General features: G+C 43.0%; 1 protein-coding gene across 4 annotated transcripts in view; it reads right to left on the minus strand.

Moving 5' to 3' along the window:
• TSPAN5 (tetraspanin 5) overlaps positions 1 to 13,218 on the minus strand; it is a 191,488-nt gene that overhangs the window by 33,871 nt on the left and 144,399 nt on the right. For all 4 annotated transcript variants that reach the window (XM_074396485.1, XM_003929530.3, XM_074396484.1 and 1 more), the window contains exon 2: positions 1,557 to 1,607. In XM_074396485.1, the coding sequence (XP_074252586.1) occupies positions 1,557 to 1,607 (51 nt within the window). The remainder of the gene's footprint in view (positions 1 to 1,556; positions 1,608 to 13,218) is intronic.

Genomic DNA, 13,218 nt, shown 5'->3' on the forward strand with positions numbered 1-13,218 from the left:
TGCCTTCCAGCATTTTTTCAAAGCAGATAGAAATGGACTCTTATTAAAGGAGTTATAAAAAGCTGTGTTATCTGGCATTTGACCAACTTCTGAGATTCCAGAAATCTCCAAGCTCACAATAGGTTTGAGGCAAAAGTTAATCATAATCCAAGACAAGACCAACTGATACTCGATGTAAAAGTTTCTGGAGATGAAATTACCTCTGTCTTGGGAACTTAATTGGTCTCACCTCATACATAATCACTGCCCTGCCTCAAAATTCCAGGAAGCCTCAGTTACTCTGGTTGCCAAAAAGTGGTTCATTTTCCGTAAAACCTTTCACATTCTGTAGAAGCATTTTGTAAATAAATAGATGAGGGTTCATTTTCAAAACTCAGGATTTGCTTTGAGTTTTGCTTTATATGGTCTGTCTGAACATTGCTTCAGTTGTGGAAACGGCGACTGGCCTCTGAGGGGCTTTTGTTCGCTGGACCTTCCTAGTTTTTCTCTCTTTTCTTAATGCATTTACCACCTCAAAGGAACTCTCAGCTTCAGGCCAGGGTCAGGCTAGAGGGTGAAATACCTACTACGAGATCAAAGAATGGTCTTCTGGGAAAATTTAAGTTAAATTTTAGTCTACAGCCACTTATAACCAGTCTGTACATCCCCTTGTCCTTACAAGGTGGGAAATAATAAAGCTTTTGTGTACAGCCAGATACAAGGATAGATAAAATGCTGCAGATGATTTCACTTGCAAAGAAGGAAGGAAAAGGGGGTGAGGGGGATTTGTATTCATTGTTGAATTCCAGTGGTGCTCTCAGTAGGGGGAGTTGTAGAGAAAACATCAGAAGGTGGGATGGGAAGTACAGGATGGGCGTGGGCACAGGCAGGGTCCTCGTGAGAGTGCTGCTTAGAGCAGAAACCTCCCAGAACACTGCATCTTCACTGTTACGTAGATTACTCTGCATTTCCAGATTTTCCTTTTATTATACTGTATTTGTTCATAAACTGAATATTTTTTAATATTTGCCACCAGCAGCCAAATGTCTCCATTATTTACATTAATGATGAGTGTATTTGCTACTCAAACATGAATTTATATCCCACTTCCTTCACTCCACATGCTAACAGTTTATCACATAACACTCACACTAAAAAAAAAAAAAAAAAAAAATGTTTTTTTTTTTTTTTGCTTGAGTTATCTTCCAAAGGGTTAAAAAGAAAAAGGCAGAAAAAAGGCTACAGATGGTTTAGTTATATTTATAATCATTACTGGAATTCTTGTACAGAAAGTATCCCATAGTAACATTGATCTTTGGCTAGCTGATCAAATTCCAAGGTACATTCTCTGCTGAGCACTTGCATTGTTACTTCAGTAATTATTTCGATGCAGTGATCAATTTAGGCACAATTCCTACAGTCTTTGAGAATACGACATTAATCTTCCACCAACACTTTTTCTTGTTAAAGAACACGTTTATACTCTGTGGTTATCAAAGAGAAAGGGGAATAATTCATAATATGATGTGCAGCCTCTAATACCCACGATCTGTGCATTTTCATGATATTCAACTTACTTTTTCATTCCATGCCCACAGTCCAATTCCAAGAAACGTTATTCCCAAAAACTGAAAAAGAAAGAAAGCAGTGTAACTATAAGGGAAAATGCCGCTAATAAAAAGAAGAAAGTTTTCGATCAATTCTTTTGTTGCTTTACCTGGGTGGGAAAAGCTTTTTCTAAAATGTAAGCACTCACCTTTACCAGGAAAGTAAATACCATAATCCCCCTGCTTAAAATTTTTACAGCATTAAGAAGGGCTGGAGACACACAATTGCATAGAAGTCATTCAGATTATGAATAATAATAATTAGGTACAATCCTGAGTACAATGAAATTATCAATGTTTAATAGGTTGCCTTTTAGGGTAGAGGAGGAAACAGATTCCCCACGGATCTGAGGCCTGCGGTCACTAGAAACGGATAAGCAGAGGCATGAATTTAGACGATCTGGGATCTTCTCTTCAGCACTGAGCCACTACAAATGCATCAGGTCAGCAGGGGGCACGTCAAGTCTCCAGTATCCCTCCACAACTCTTGCTCATGCCTTCGAAAGGTAACACGAATCTTATTAATGTAACCCAAAGAAAATTCCTAAGTTCTGTTTTCAGAAAGTCGATTGTGTAAATTTTAGTTCAGAGGACCTCCCACCACCCTTCTTGGTTTCAGTTCAGTGCCACAACTTTATGCATTAGACGGGGTACACAACACGTGGGACTGAGTTACACATTTAGCCCCAAGGCAGAAGCAAATCTCGAACATACCCACACATCTCACCGTTCTGTCAATTAGCTGTGCTGAGGACTCGGGAGATGCCAGCGGGGAACAGGTGATAAGCAGGAGGGCTTTCCATTTTACTTTTTGTTGTTTTTTTGTTTTGTTTTGTTTTGTTTTGTTTTGTTTTTGAGATGGGGTTTTACTCTGTTGCACAGGCTGGAATGCAGTGATTCGATCATAGTTCACTGCAGCCTCAACCACCCAGGCTTAAGCGATCCTCCTCCCTCAGCCTCCTGTGCAGCTGGGATCATAGGCACATGCCACCATGCCTGGCTAATTTCTTAATTATTTGTAGAGACAAGGTCTCACTATATTGCCCAGGCTAGTCTCACACTCCTGGGCTCAAGCAATCCTCCCGCTTAGCCTCTCAAAGTACTGGGATTACAGGCGTGAGCCACCACTCCCAGACTAGGGCTTTCCATTTTAATTAATTCTCTCTGTATTCCATCTGCTATAAAATACACATATTTTCACCACATTTTAACACATCTAAAATTGGGATGTATCTTAAAATCCATGGTATCTTATCATTTGTTTTTCCCCCCTTGATATAGAAAATAACGATGTGTTTTGTAACTGGGGTGACATAGACTTGATGACACATTGTACAGGGCTGTCCACCCACAAAGAACTCAGCGATCAGGACTGGGAGTCACTGGGCATGAGTAAAGATACAGTTTATTCCTCATCTTTATTATCAACAGCAACTCTGAATTTCCTTTCCAAACACGGAAAAGAGACAAGCAGTTTCAGTCTGATGGCAGCACACTGTCTATTTTACTAACATCTTAAGTTAATATGGGGAAAGTGGTCCACTGAGAGGGGTACACAGAGAAAAATGAGTGAAAAAGGCGATTTTTTACAGTTCCAGGGAAATCTGAGACCTGCCCACTGGGTGAGGCCTTCACCACTCTCAGCAGGGAGTTCCTGATAGTTTGTTAAGCAATGGCTGAGAAGTCTGAATGGGACTCGGACAGATGGCAGGAGCAGAAGGAAAAGGGGACAGACAAAAGACAATCAGCTACTCCGAAAACATGGTGGTGTTTTTAAAAGCAGATCTTCCCGAAGGACACTCATCTGACATTGAAGCTGGACAACACGCAGTACATTCTGAGCCCTATACAGAAAAGCATGTCTGATTTGGCAATAACCAAAGACCCCTTTCTTCCTACCCCTTGCTCTCATGGGGGCTGCTTGGAAAGTGTTCAGAAAGATTTCTCGTTTCAACATCCCAACAGAGAAACCGTGCTGAGCCCTGGTCAGAGTGCTATTTCATTTTATATTTCAGATCGAAAACAAGAAGTGAATCCCTGAATGACTCAAAGGTACTTGGGACGCTGTAAAACAAAAATAAAACAGTTCAGCATGTTACTCTCACATTTATAGGTGCTGGGCAAAAGAGAACCACTGACAAGTGAGTGTACCGGCTCCCATCAGACCTAGGAAGCATGGGAGCACAGAGTTAAGGCTTTGACTTCAACACATTGACATCAAACCCAACCCACTGGAACTTCCAGTGCCAAAGCTCCTCATAGACAAATGTTTGGTGATTTTTCCTGATGCAGTATTCACTATCCCTCCTGCTGCTGATGGGGTGGACATGTTCCTGCCATTTGTTTTTATTACTTGCCAGGCATTGTGCTTAGTGCTTTGTGTGCAACGTGTCTTTTAAACTTCACAACAATTTTACTCTGAAATAGGCACTATTATTATCCCCTTTTTAGGAAAGAGGAAAATGAGGCTTAGAGAGTTGAAATAACTTGCTCCGAGGCACACAGCTTCTAAGTACAGAAGCAGAGACTTGAACAAGAGAAATACATGTTCTCACCAGTCCTGATAAATTCCCCTTTCCCCCATGATTCAAAAAGTTGTGGCATTCAGGCTGGAATTACATGACACATGATCAGCACATCATATATTCCTCCTCCAGCAAGCAAAGGGATGTGCAAAAGGCAGAGACAAAAACCTTGCCTTCACATAAGAATTGGCTATGGAACTGAAAATTTCCCACTTTGACGTCAGCAATGGAATCAAGCAAAACAGAGAAATTCAACGGTGGGTCCACATTCTCCTTTTTTTTTTGGAGACGCAGTTTCACTCTTGTCTCCCCTAGGCTGGAGCGCAATGGCACGATCTCAGCTCACTACAACCTCTGCTTCCCATGTTCAAGCGATTCTCCTGCCTCAGCCTCCCAAGTAACTGGAATTACAGGTGCCTGCCACCACACCCGGCTAATTTTTGTATTTTTAGTAGAGATGAGGTTTCACCATGTTCGTCAGGCTGGTCTGGAACTCCTGACCACAGGTGATCTTCCCGCCTCGGCCTCCCAAAGTTCTGGAATTACAGGTGTGAGCCACCGCACCTGGCCCACGGTCTCCTTTTGAAATAAAGTCTCCCTCTCTCTTCTTAGCACTTTGTGATGTTTTTCCTTCAGGAGCCATATAAATAGCTTGGAAATCAATGGTTTTCCATAAAGAGGAGAGAGAAAAAAAGTAGGGATTTAAAGAATACTCACAGACAATTTCTGTTATAATCTTGCTCCCATATTTCCTGCTTTGACTGTGACTTTCCAAACAAGGGTTTAAGAATTGGGGGGAAAAAGAACACAAGGGAAACAATACCGAAGCAGGCAAGTGGTATGAGCCTGGGCCTCAACTTGATACATACCTTCAGTGCTACATCACTAGCAAATGTCCTCCCAATTACTCTCAGACCATATGTTTTGTTTTAAAATCAGGTTGTTCCAGTTCCAAATAATTAAACAGAGAAGAGCCAAAAAACAGAGACAGGCACGCAATACTTGAGGCGCATTCAGTTTCCCCTTCCCACCTCCCAAAGAAAAGACGACCATAAACCACCACACCGACCTCACTCTGAAACCCAGGGAGGCCCACTTGCAGGAAACAGTGGAGAACTCTTAAAGTCAACCCTTTATTCTTTTGAAATAGAAAAAAAAAACCATTTCTGAGGCATCTTATCTGAGGCATCTTCCCACATGGCAACATACACAAATGTGCAGTACAAATGTTTGTCAACCCAAATTTTGATGTTTTAAAATACATAACAATAATTTTGCCAACATTTGTTGAATGCTAAGTATGGCTAAACTACAGCCACGTGTTACTTAAAAAAGGGAATACGTTCTGAGAAATGTGTAGTCATGCAAACATCATACAGTGTACCGACACAAGCCCAGATGGTCTAGCCTACTACACACCAAGGCTCTGTGGTATAGCCTGTTGCTCCTACACTACAAACCTAGACTGCATGTTACTGTACTGAATACTGTAGGCGACTGTAATACAATGGTAAGTATCTGGCATCCAAACACATCTAAACGTGGAAAAGACAGAGTAAGAACACAGTATGCTAATCTGATGGGACCACCTTTGCATCTGCAGTCTGCTGTTAACTGAAACGTCATTACGTGGCACATGACTGCTGCTTCAAACTGAGCTGTGCTGGTGAGTGTAAAGTGCATGCTGAATTTTGAAAACTTACTATGAATAAAAAGAATGTAAAATATCTCATTAATAAGTGTTTTATTATTGACTGCATGTTGATGTGATAACAGTTTGGATATACTGGGTCAAATAAGACATATTAAAATTAATTTCATTTTACCTTTAAAAGATAGCTATAGAGAATGTAAACTACACATGTGGTTTGCATTATGTTTTTATAGAATAATGTTGGTACAAAGTATCCCACAACAATATCCCAGGCACTAGTTATTGTTCTAATCCTCATTTTATAGATAAGGAAACTGAGGCTTAGAAATTTTAAGGCTGGGTGTGGTGGTTCATGCCTGTAATTCCAGCACTTTGGGAGGCTGAGGCAGGTGGATCACAAGGTTACGAGATCGAGACCATCTTGGGCAACATGGTGAAACCCCGTCTCTACTAAAAATACAAAAATTAGCTGGGCAGAGTGGCACACACCTGTAGTTCCAGCTACTCAAGAGGCTGAGGCAGGAGAATCATTTGAACCCAGGATGTGGAGGTTGCAGTGAGCTGTGATCGTGTCACTGCACTCTAGCCTGGAGACAGAGCGAGACCCCGTCTCTAAAAAAAATAAAAAGGGGCCGGGCATGTGGTGGCTCACGCCTGTAATCCCAGCACTTTGGGAGGCTGAGGCGGGTGGATCACAAGGTCAAGAGATCGAGACCATCCTGGTCAACATGGTGAAACTCCTGTCTCTACTAAAAATACAAAAAAAAAAAAAAAAAAAAAAATTAGCTGGGCATGGTGGCGCGTGCCTGTAATCCCAGCTGCTCTGGAGGCTGAGGCAGGAGAATTGCCTGAACCCAGGAGGCAGAGGTTGCGGTGAGCCAAGATCACGCCATTGCACTCCAGCCTGGGTACCAAGAGCGAAACTCCATCTCAAAAAAAAAGAAAGAAAGAAAGAAATTTTAAATATTTCTTCCAAGATCACAAAGGTGCCTGAGCTGCATTGCTCAGAAAATCTGAGTCCTTAGCCCAAGACCAAAACTATTATATTTTCCTAATATGCATAGAATATTTGTCCACAGAGAAAGAGAACTGTAATGAAACTCATGCCTTAAGACTCTAAATTACTCTTTTAATTTCTAGGTATCAATGGTATGTTTTCCCACCTGGAAGTGAGAATGGCTGTCGGGCAGACTGATGTAGCCTTCCAGCATGGCAGAACCGGAGCCAGCAGAGCTGACCCTCAGGAACAGCTGGACAGGAAAACGGCCTCAGGATGTGATGAGGGTGATTAGTTACCTCTGGACCACTTTTCTCTGAGTTCTACAAGAGGAAGATCCCTTCCTTCATATTTGGCAGTTTTCATCCTCGCTAAACCTCTAACATTTTAAAATCAGTCCAGCGCCCTATTCTAACTGGTATAAAAATGTATACTTCAAGAAGCCACTCATCCATTCATTTAGAATCTGCAACAAATATTCTTGAGTTTCTATTTTGTACTAGACACTACTTTTCTCTTGGGATAAATGAAAATAAGAAAACACAAACAGTTCCTGCCTCCAATGAACATACAGTCCAGTGAGAGAGAGAGAGAGAGAGAGAGAGAGAGAGAGAGAGAGAGAGTGTCATCACAGAGTAAACCATAAAATCATTCTTGATGGTGCTACAAACGAGAAACAGGTAAGGCCAAAGAAGACTAGAAGAGGTGATCTGACCCAGAGGGGCATCTGGGAAGGTTTTCCTGAGTAAGGAATGCGTAAATGGAGTCTGAAGGATGAGAAGGAGTTAATGAGCAAAGAAAGGAGGAAGCGTGTTTCAGTCAAAGTAGAGAATGTACAAAGTCCCTGTTGTGAGAGGAGCATGACAAGTAAACAGTTCTAAAAGGCAACCCGTGTGGCTGGTGCACAAAGAATGGGGGAGGCGGGGAAGTGGGGAAGGTATGGCAGGTTTGCAATTGCAGACACGAGCACGGGTCAGCCCATGCAGGCCTAGTAGCCCACCTGAAGGAATCCAGTCATTTCCCTACAAGTGCCAGGAAGCCATTGAAAGGCCGGCTACGTGTGGCGAGCAGGGGTGGATTAGGTAGGCAAGTCTTTGCAGATCTGAGCTTTGGAAAAATGAGGATCTGGGCTGCGGAAAAGCATAGAGTCCAAGTGGATCTATAGGGACCAAAAGGAGGTGACTTTGGTAATGCAGGCAAGATCTGATCACGCCCTGGGCTGAAATATGATGAGATGGATGGAACTGAGAGCTACCGAGAAGCAAAACTGACATTTTCAGTGCAGATGGGGAGAAGGGGAAGGAGGTGTTAAGGATGATGCCTACATTTCTGGCATCTTCTACACAGAGACTATGGCTCTTCAAAATTCCAAAGACTTACATCCTCTCTGACAGAAGTAATTCTCAGGTGCCAGTTTCATAACTAGCTTGATCTACTGGCACTTCCGAAGGACAGTTTTCTTTTATGGGTATTGTGGCTGCTATCTGAATTCTTTTTTAAATAAATGTCAGCTTGTATACTTTGAAAAAAATAAATAATTTAAAAATCTATATATGTTTCCACCATTAATAAAAAGCAATTACATATAATATATGATATACATCAAGTTCCTAGACAATTCATAAATTGCCATTTTCAATCCTCTTTGCTTAAAAACATAGCAATTACACCGATGGCATCTGCCCAACATCCTGTGAACAGACTCAAAATAACAGCACACAAGGTAACTATGACAGAGGAAAATAAAGATCAAGTCAATCTTCTCACCTAAATTGGAGTCACAAAAATATCATCCTAAATAACAATGAATGGAAAAAACCCAACATTCTGATGAAGTCTTTAAGAAAATTTTAATCTCTGCCTGAATAAACAGGAGAGATGCATTTAGAACACCTGGCACAGAAGGGAGGAAAGCTGCATTTTCCTGAAGCTGCAACACCTGTACTTTCTATTCTAGTACACATTTTCTGACACTTTAGTCTGAACAACACTCCGGTTTTAGCAGGGGTCCACACAAGTGTGCTAAATATTTCTGATAAAAAAATAAATGTCTTTATAGAGAAGAGACTTATTTCAGGAATAAAAAACCTCAGGGAAGAATTCCGGCCATGCCAAAGGAGTGTGTGGGCTGGTGGAAAATTCAATATGCACAAAGTCAATCCCAGTTTTCCCATTGGGTCTCCGTGTCCCAGTTTGTACGTTCAAAGTGTCCGGAATCCTCATGATAAGATGGCGTGACTGATAAAGCTCAAACTGTAAACAGGACATGTCCCATCCAGGCCAGGGTCACCATCTCTCACGTCACTTCGTCCTGACAGCCCCCTTTCAGTGTGGCCCGAGTGCACCCCGCCTGCTGCACCCTGACTCCAGTGCTTCGTAGTTCCGTGATCTTGGGAAAGGGTCTTCGTTCATTTGGCAAATATTTACTGAGCTTCTACCATGCGCAAGAAGGTCATCTAGGGGCTTTGGATAAACAGGGAAACAAAACAAAGTGACTGGTCTTGTGAGGTTGACATTCTAGCTGAAGTGTGCAGGGAGAGAAAGGAAATATAAAGAAACATAAGTGAGTAGATGCAGGAAATTTTTTTAAATGGGAAGTGCTGCGGAAAGAGATCAGTGTCAGGGGCTTGTCATGTGGTGGAAGACAGGATGCCCTGCAATATGAAAGTAGAGCAAACGAGGGAGGTCTTCACTAAGAAAGTGACATATATGCCAGGCGCAGTGGCTCACGCCTATAATCCCAGCACTTTGGGAGGCCAAGGCGGGCAGATCGCGAGGTCAAGAGATTGAGACCATACTGGCCAACATGGTGAAACCCTGTCTTTACTAAAAATACAAAAATTAGCTGGGCATGGTGGTGTGCGCCTGTAGTCCCAGCTACTCGGGAGGCTGAGGCAGGAGAATTGCTTGAACCCGGGAGGCAGAGGTTGCAGTGAGCCGAGATTGTGCCACTACACTCCAGCCTGGTACCTGGAGACAGAGCAAGACTCTGTCTCAAAAAAAAAAAAAGAAAGAAAGAAAGAAAGAAAGTGACATATAAGCAAAAACCCTAAAGAGGTGAAGGAGGAATGGCGGGTACTGGGGAACGGCATTCCAAGTCTGGAGACACAGCTACCACGTGGCTGCAAAGCACAGCACAGAGGATAGTGGGAGCCAGGCTGTGCTGGGCTTTGGAGGCTATGGTGAGGACTCTGGTTTCTCCTGAGACAAAGAATCACTTGAGGGCTTCTTAGCTTCCTAGATCCCTGGTGTCCCTACCTGTCACATGGACTTACAAAGGGCACCTCAGAACTACAAAAGCCATGGTGGGTGCTGATGTGACCATGTGAGCACCGAGTGCTTGGCACAGTATTTTCATTAACATCACTTCCTGCCCCCTTCCTGACACAGTTCTCAACCTGCCCCTCCATCCCTGCCATTTACAACTGGTCAATAGGAAATGCAGCTTCAAGTCCTGCCTCCTTCAAGTACAAGAAAATATACTAGTTCACAGTGATCAGAGGCTCATTCGTTTTTTCTCTCTCTCTCTCATGAACTTCCGTATCACTCACTGCAAGTGCCCTTATTTGACATTTATGCATACACACACCCCCTCAAACACAGAGGATTATGAAGAAGTGATGTGTCCTGGGATCAGATAACAGGGGTGATGGGGCCTGTGCCAACCAGGGAGCAAGTGCTCACAGGAAGCGCCAGCATCCGCATCCAGCCTCCCATTCATCCTCTCTCTCCTCAATTTCAGCTTGAGGGTCCTTTCAGGAACAACGTATACAGTACCCTGTGTGTTTAAAAGAAATAAACACACTCTAGTCAGATATTAATATGGTACTTAATTGCAAATCTTTTCCATTTTCTTTCTTAGCAACCTGGATTTTGAATTCTGGGTGACTAGCCCCAGAACTTTTAAATCTACTAGTTTTGATTAATTTGATTTCCACATTAAAGAAATTTCTCCCCATCAGGGCTTCAAGATGCATCTTTCCTCTCCCTAAGCTTATGACTCCTGGTTTTTGCATGATATATTGTATAAATGGGTTTATTTTCATTGTACCTATTTTTTACAGAATCTTTTAGAAAGAATGTGGGATATAAATGATAACCAAGGCTGGGCGCAGTGGCTCACGCCTGTAATCCCAGCACTTTGGGAGGCTGAGGCGGGCAGATCATGAGGTCAAGAGTTTGAGACCAGCCTGACCAACAAGGTGAAACCCTGTCTCTTCTAAAAATACAAAAATTAGCCCGGCATGGTGGCACATGCCTGTAATACCAGCTACTCAGGAGGCTGAGGCAGGAGAGTCGCTTGAACCTGGGAGGCGGAGGTTGCAGCGAGCTAGGAACATGCACTGCATTCCAGCCTGGGCAACAGAGCAAGACTTCATCTTAAGAAAACAAACAAAAAAACCCCACAATATTAATCGAGTCAGTTCTTCCGTCTACATCCCCCTTTCTGAAAACTGGCCCTGCCCCAATGGGGGCTCCTGCAGGAATATTTGTGGAGGATGGGCCTTCTCCCAGTCTCTGGACAGATGAGTCACTCAGATCAGACATGTGACTCAGCAAGAGCTGTTCCACTGAATGCCAAGCTGGGCCAGAGTCTCCCTTTCCCCAAGAGTCTGGTATTGGGCAAAGTGATTTTGGTCAGCTTTAGTCTCCCTCATGCTAGAAGAGATGGGGGGGGGGGGATGTTATGTAGATAAAGTAGAAAAGACACCAAAAATGGCTTATGTTCCTGAGTGCTTCTGGCTTCTTATCCCGGTACCTGTGGTGGCACTCGTTATGCTGGGTTCCATGCAATCCCCTAGGCTCCTATTTTAAGTAAGCCCCTTCCATCTTAGCTAAAGCTACTCTGGGGCTTTTCTGTTACATGCAGCCAAAAGCATTCTGCTATGGTTTGTACACCGTTTATCTGCCCTCACCAAAATGCACGTTGAAATTTGATCCCAAGTGTGGTGGCGTCAGAAGATGGGGCTTAGCGGGAGGTGTTTGGGTCATGAATGACTTTCAGTATTCCAGAGGTAACTGAATACTTGTATTAAGAGTTGTGAGTTCTTGTTCTCCTGAGACTGGATTAGTTCTGTGGAAATGAATTATTTCCCACAAGAGCTGGTTGCTATGAAGTGAGTTTCCTCCTCTTGTTTGCTCCCTCTTTGCATGTGTCTGCCTCCCCTTTGTGTGTCTCTGGCATGTTGTGATGCAGCACAGAAGTCCTCAACAGAAACCAGAGCCATGGCCCTGAACTTCCCAGCCCGCAGAACCGTGAGCTAAGTAAATGTCCCTTCTTTATAACACCCAGTCTCAGGTATTCTATTATAACAATACCACAAAACAGATTAAGACTGGTCCTAAGACGTAAATAAGAGACCAGATTAATTGCTTTCATGCTTTAATCCTGTGACAAGCGTACAGTGAGCTACAAAACATGCAAAACAGGTATGAGACTGATGGTGCTCAGAGACTAATCATGCTTTGGCAGAGGGAAATTTCTCTCCAAATAACTGAATGAAGATACCAGTTGTTCTGAAATACTGGGCAAGATGTTGCTACTTGCTGTGTGAGGAATATATAATTCAGCCACATATCCACCTGCAGGAAAGAGCTGCCTGCTGCTTGCTTGTTGAATTATGGAAGCAGAATGATATGGCTAGAATAATCCATGGAATGGTTCCTGAAAACCACCACACAGCAGAGCCTGGGAAAGAAGTGAGGCAAGGGAGGAGGTCTATTTGGAGGTATCCAAGCATTTTTGGAACTCTGTTCTCTCCTGTTTTCCCAGAGGATGAAAGGGCTCTTTGCCTTTTAACTTACACGATACCAGGAGAAGGCCAGGGCACCCCTTGAAGACATGTCTACAATCCAAGGACAATCTTGTTTAGAAACTCCTTTGTTAGGGTTTGGAGCTTGACATTTTGGCAAGTGCTAGTAATCTGAGATGGGGAGAGGAGAGAGCTGTGCAAGCGATCAAACTGATACTTTTCTTGGAAATTACCCAGGCGATGCAGGCACGTAAAAGGGGACGTGAGGGATGAGCCATCCTCTTTTGGACTGAAACATGGAGGCTGCAAGTTTACAGCCCACTAATCTTTGCTTGTCTCAGTAAAAGAAAGGCTTGCACCCTTCCATCTGTAGCTCCCAGATTAGATAAATCTGAAAAACATACCAGAGAAATGTTCTGAAGGCTGAGAAGGACTGAGGAATAACTCAAGCACTTCAAACCAGAGGCATGAGAAGTAAGTTGTCTATAGACAAACATCAGCCTTTGTAGGAATAAACTGCTATTTATATTAAAGAGCTGAGCTATGAGCTCTCTCTAATGGCAGCTTCGAAAGTTTCATACTGTCAGATGTACAGTTTTTATGCTGAAACATCTTGACTTTTTAAAAAATTTCCTTGGGCTCAAGTGATCCTCCCCTCTCAGCCTCCCAAAGTATTGGGATTACAGGCATGAGCCATACCACG

This window comes from Saimiri boliviensis, chromosome 3, assembly GCF_048565385.1.
Source record: "Saimiri boliviensis isolate mSaiBol1 chromosome 3, mSaiBol1.pri, whole genome shotgun sequence".
NCBI classification, from domain to species: Eukaryota; Metazoa; Chordata; class Mammalia; order Primates; family Cebidae; genus Saimiri; species Saimiri boliviensis.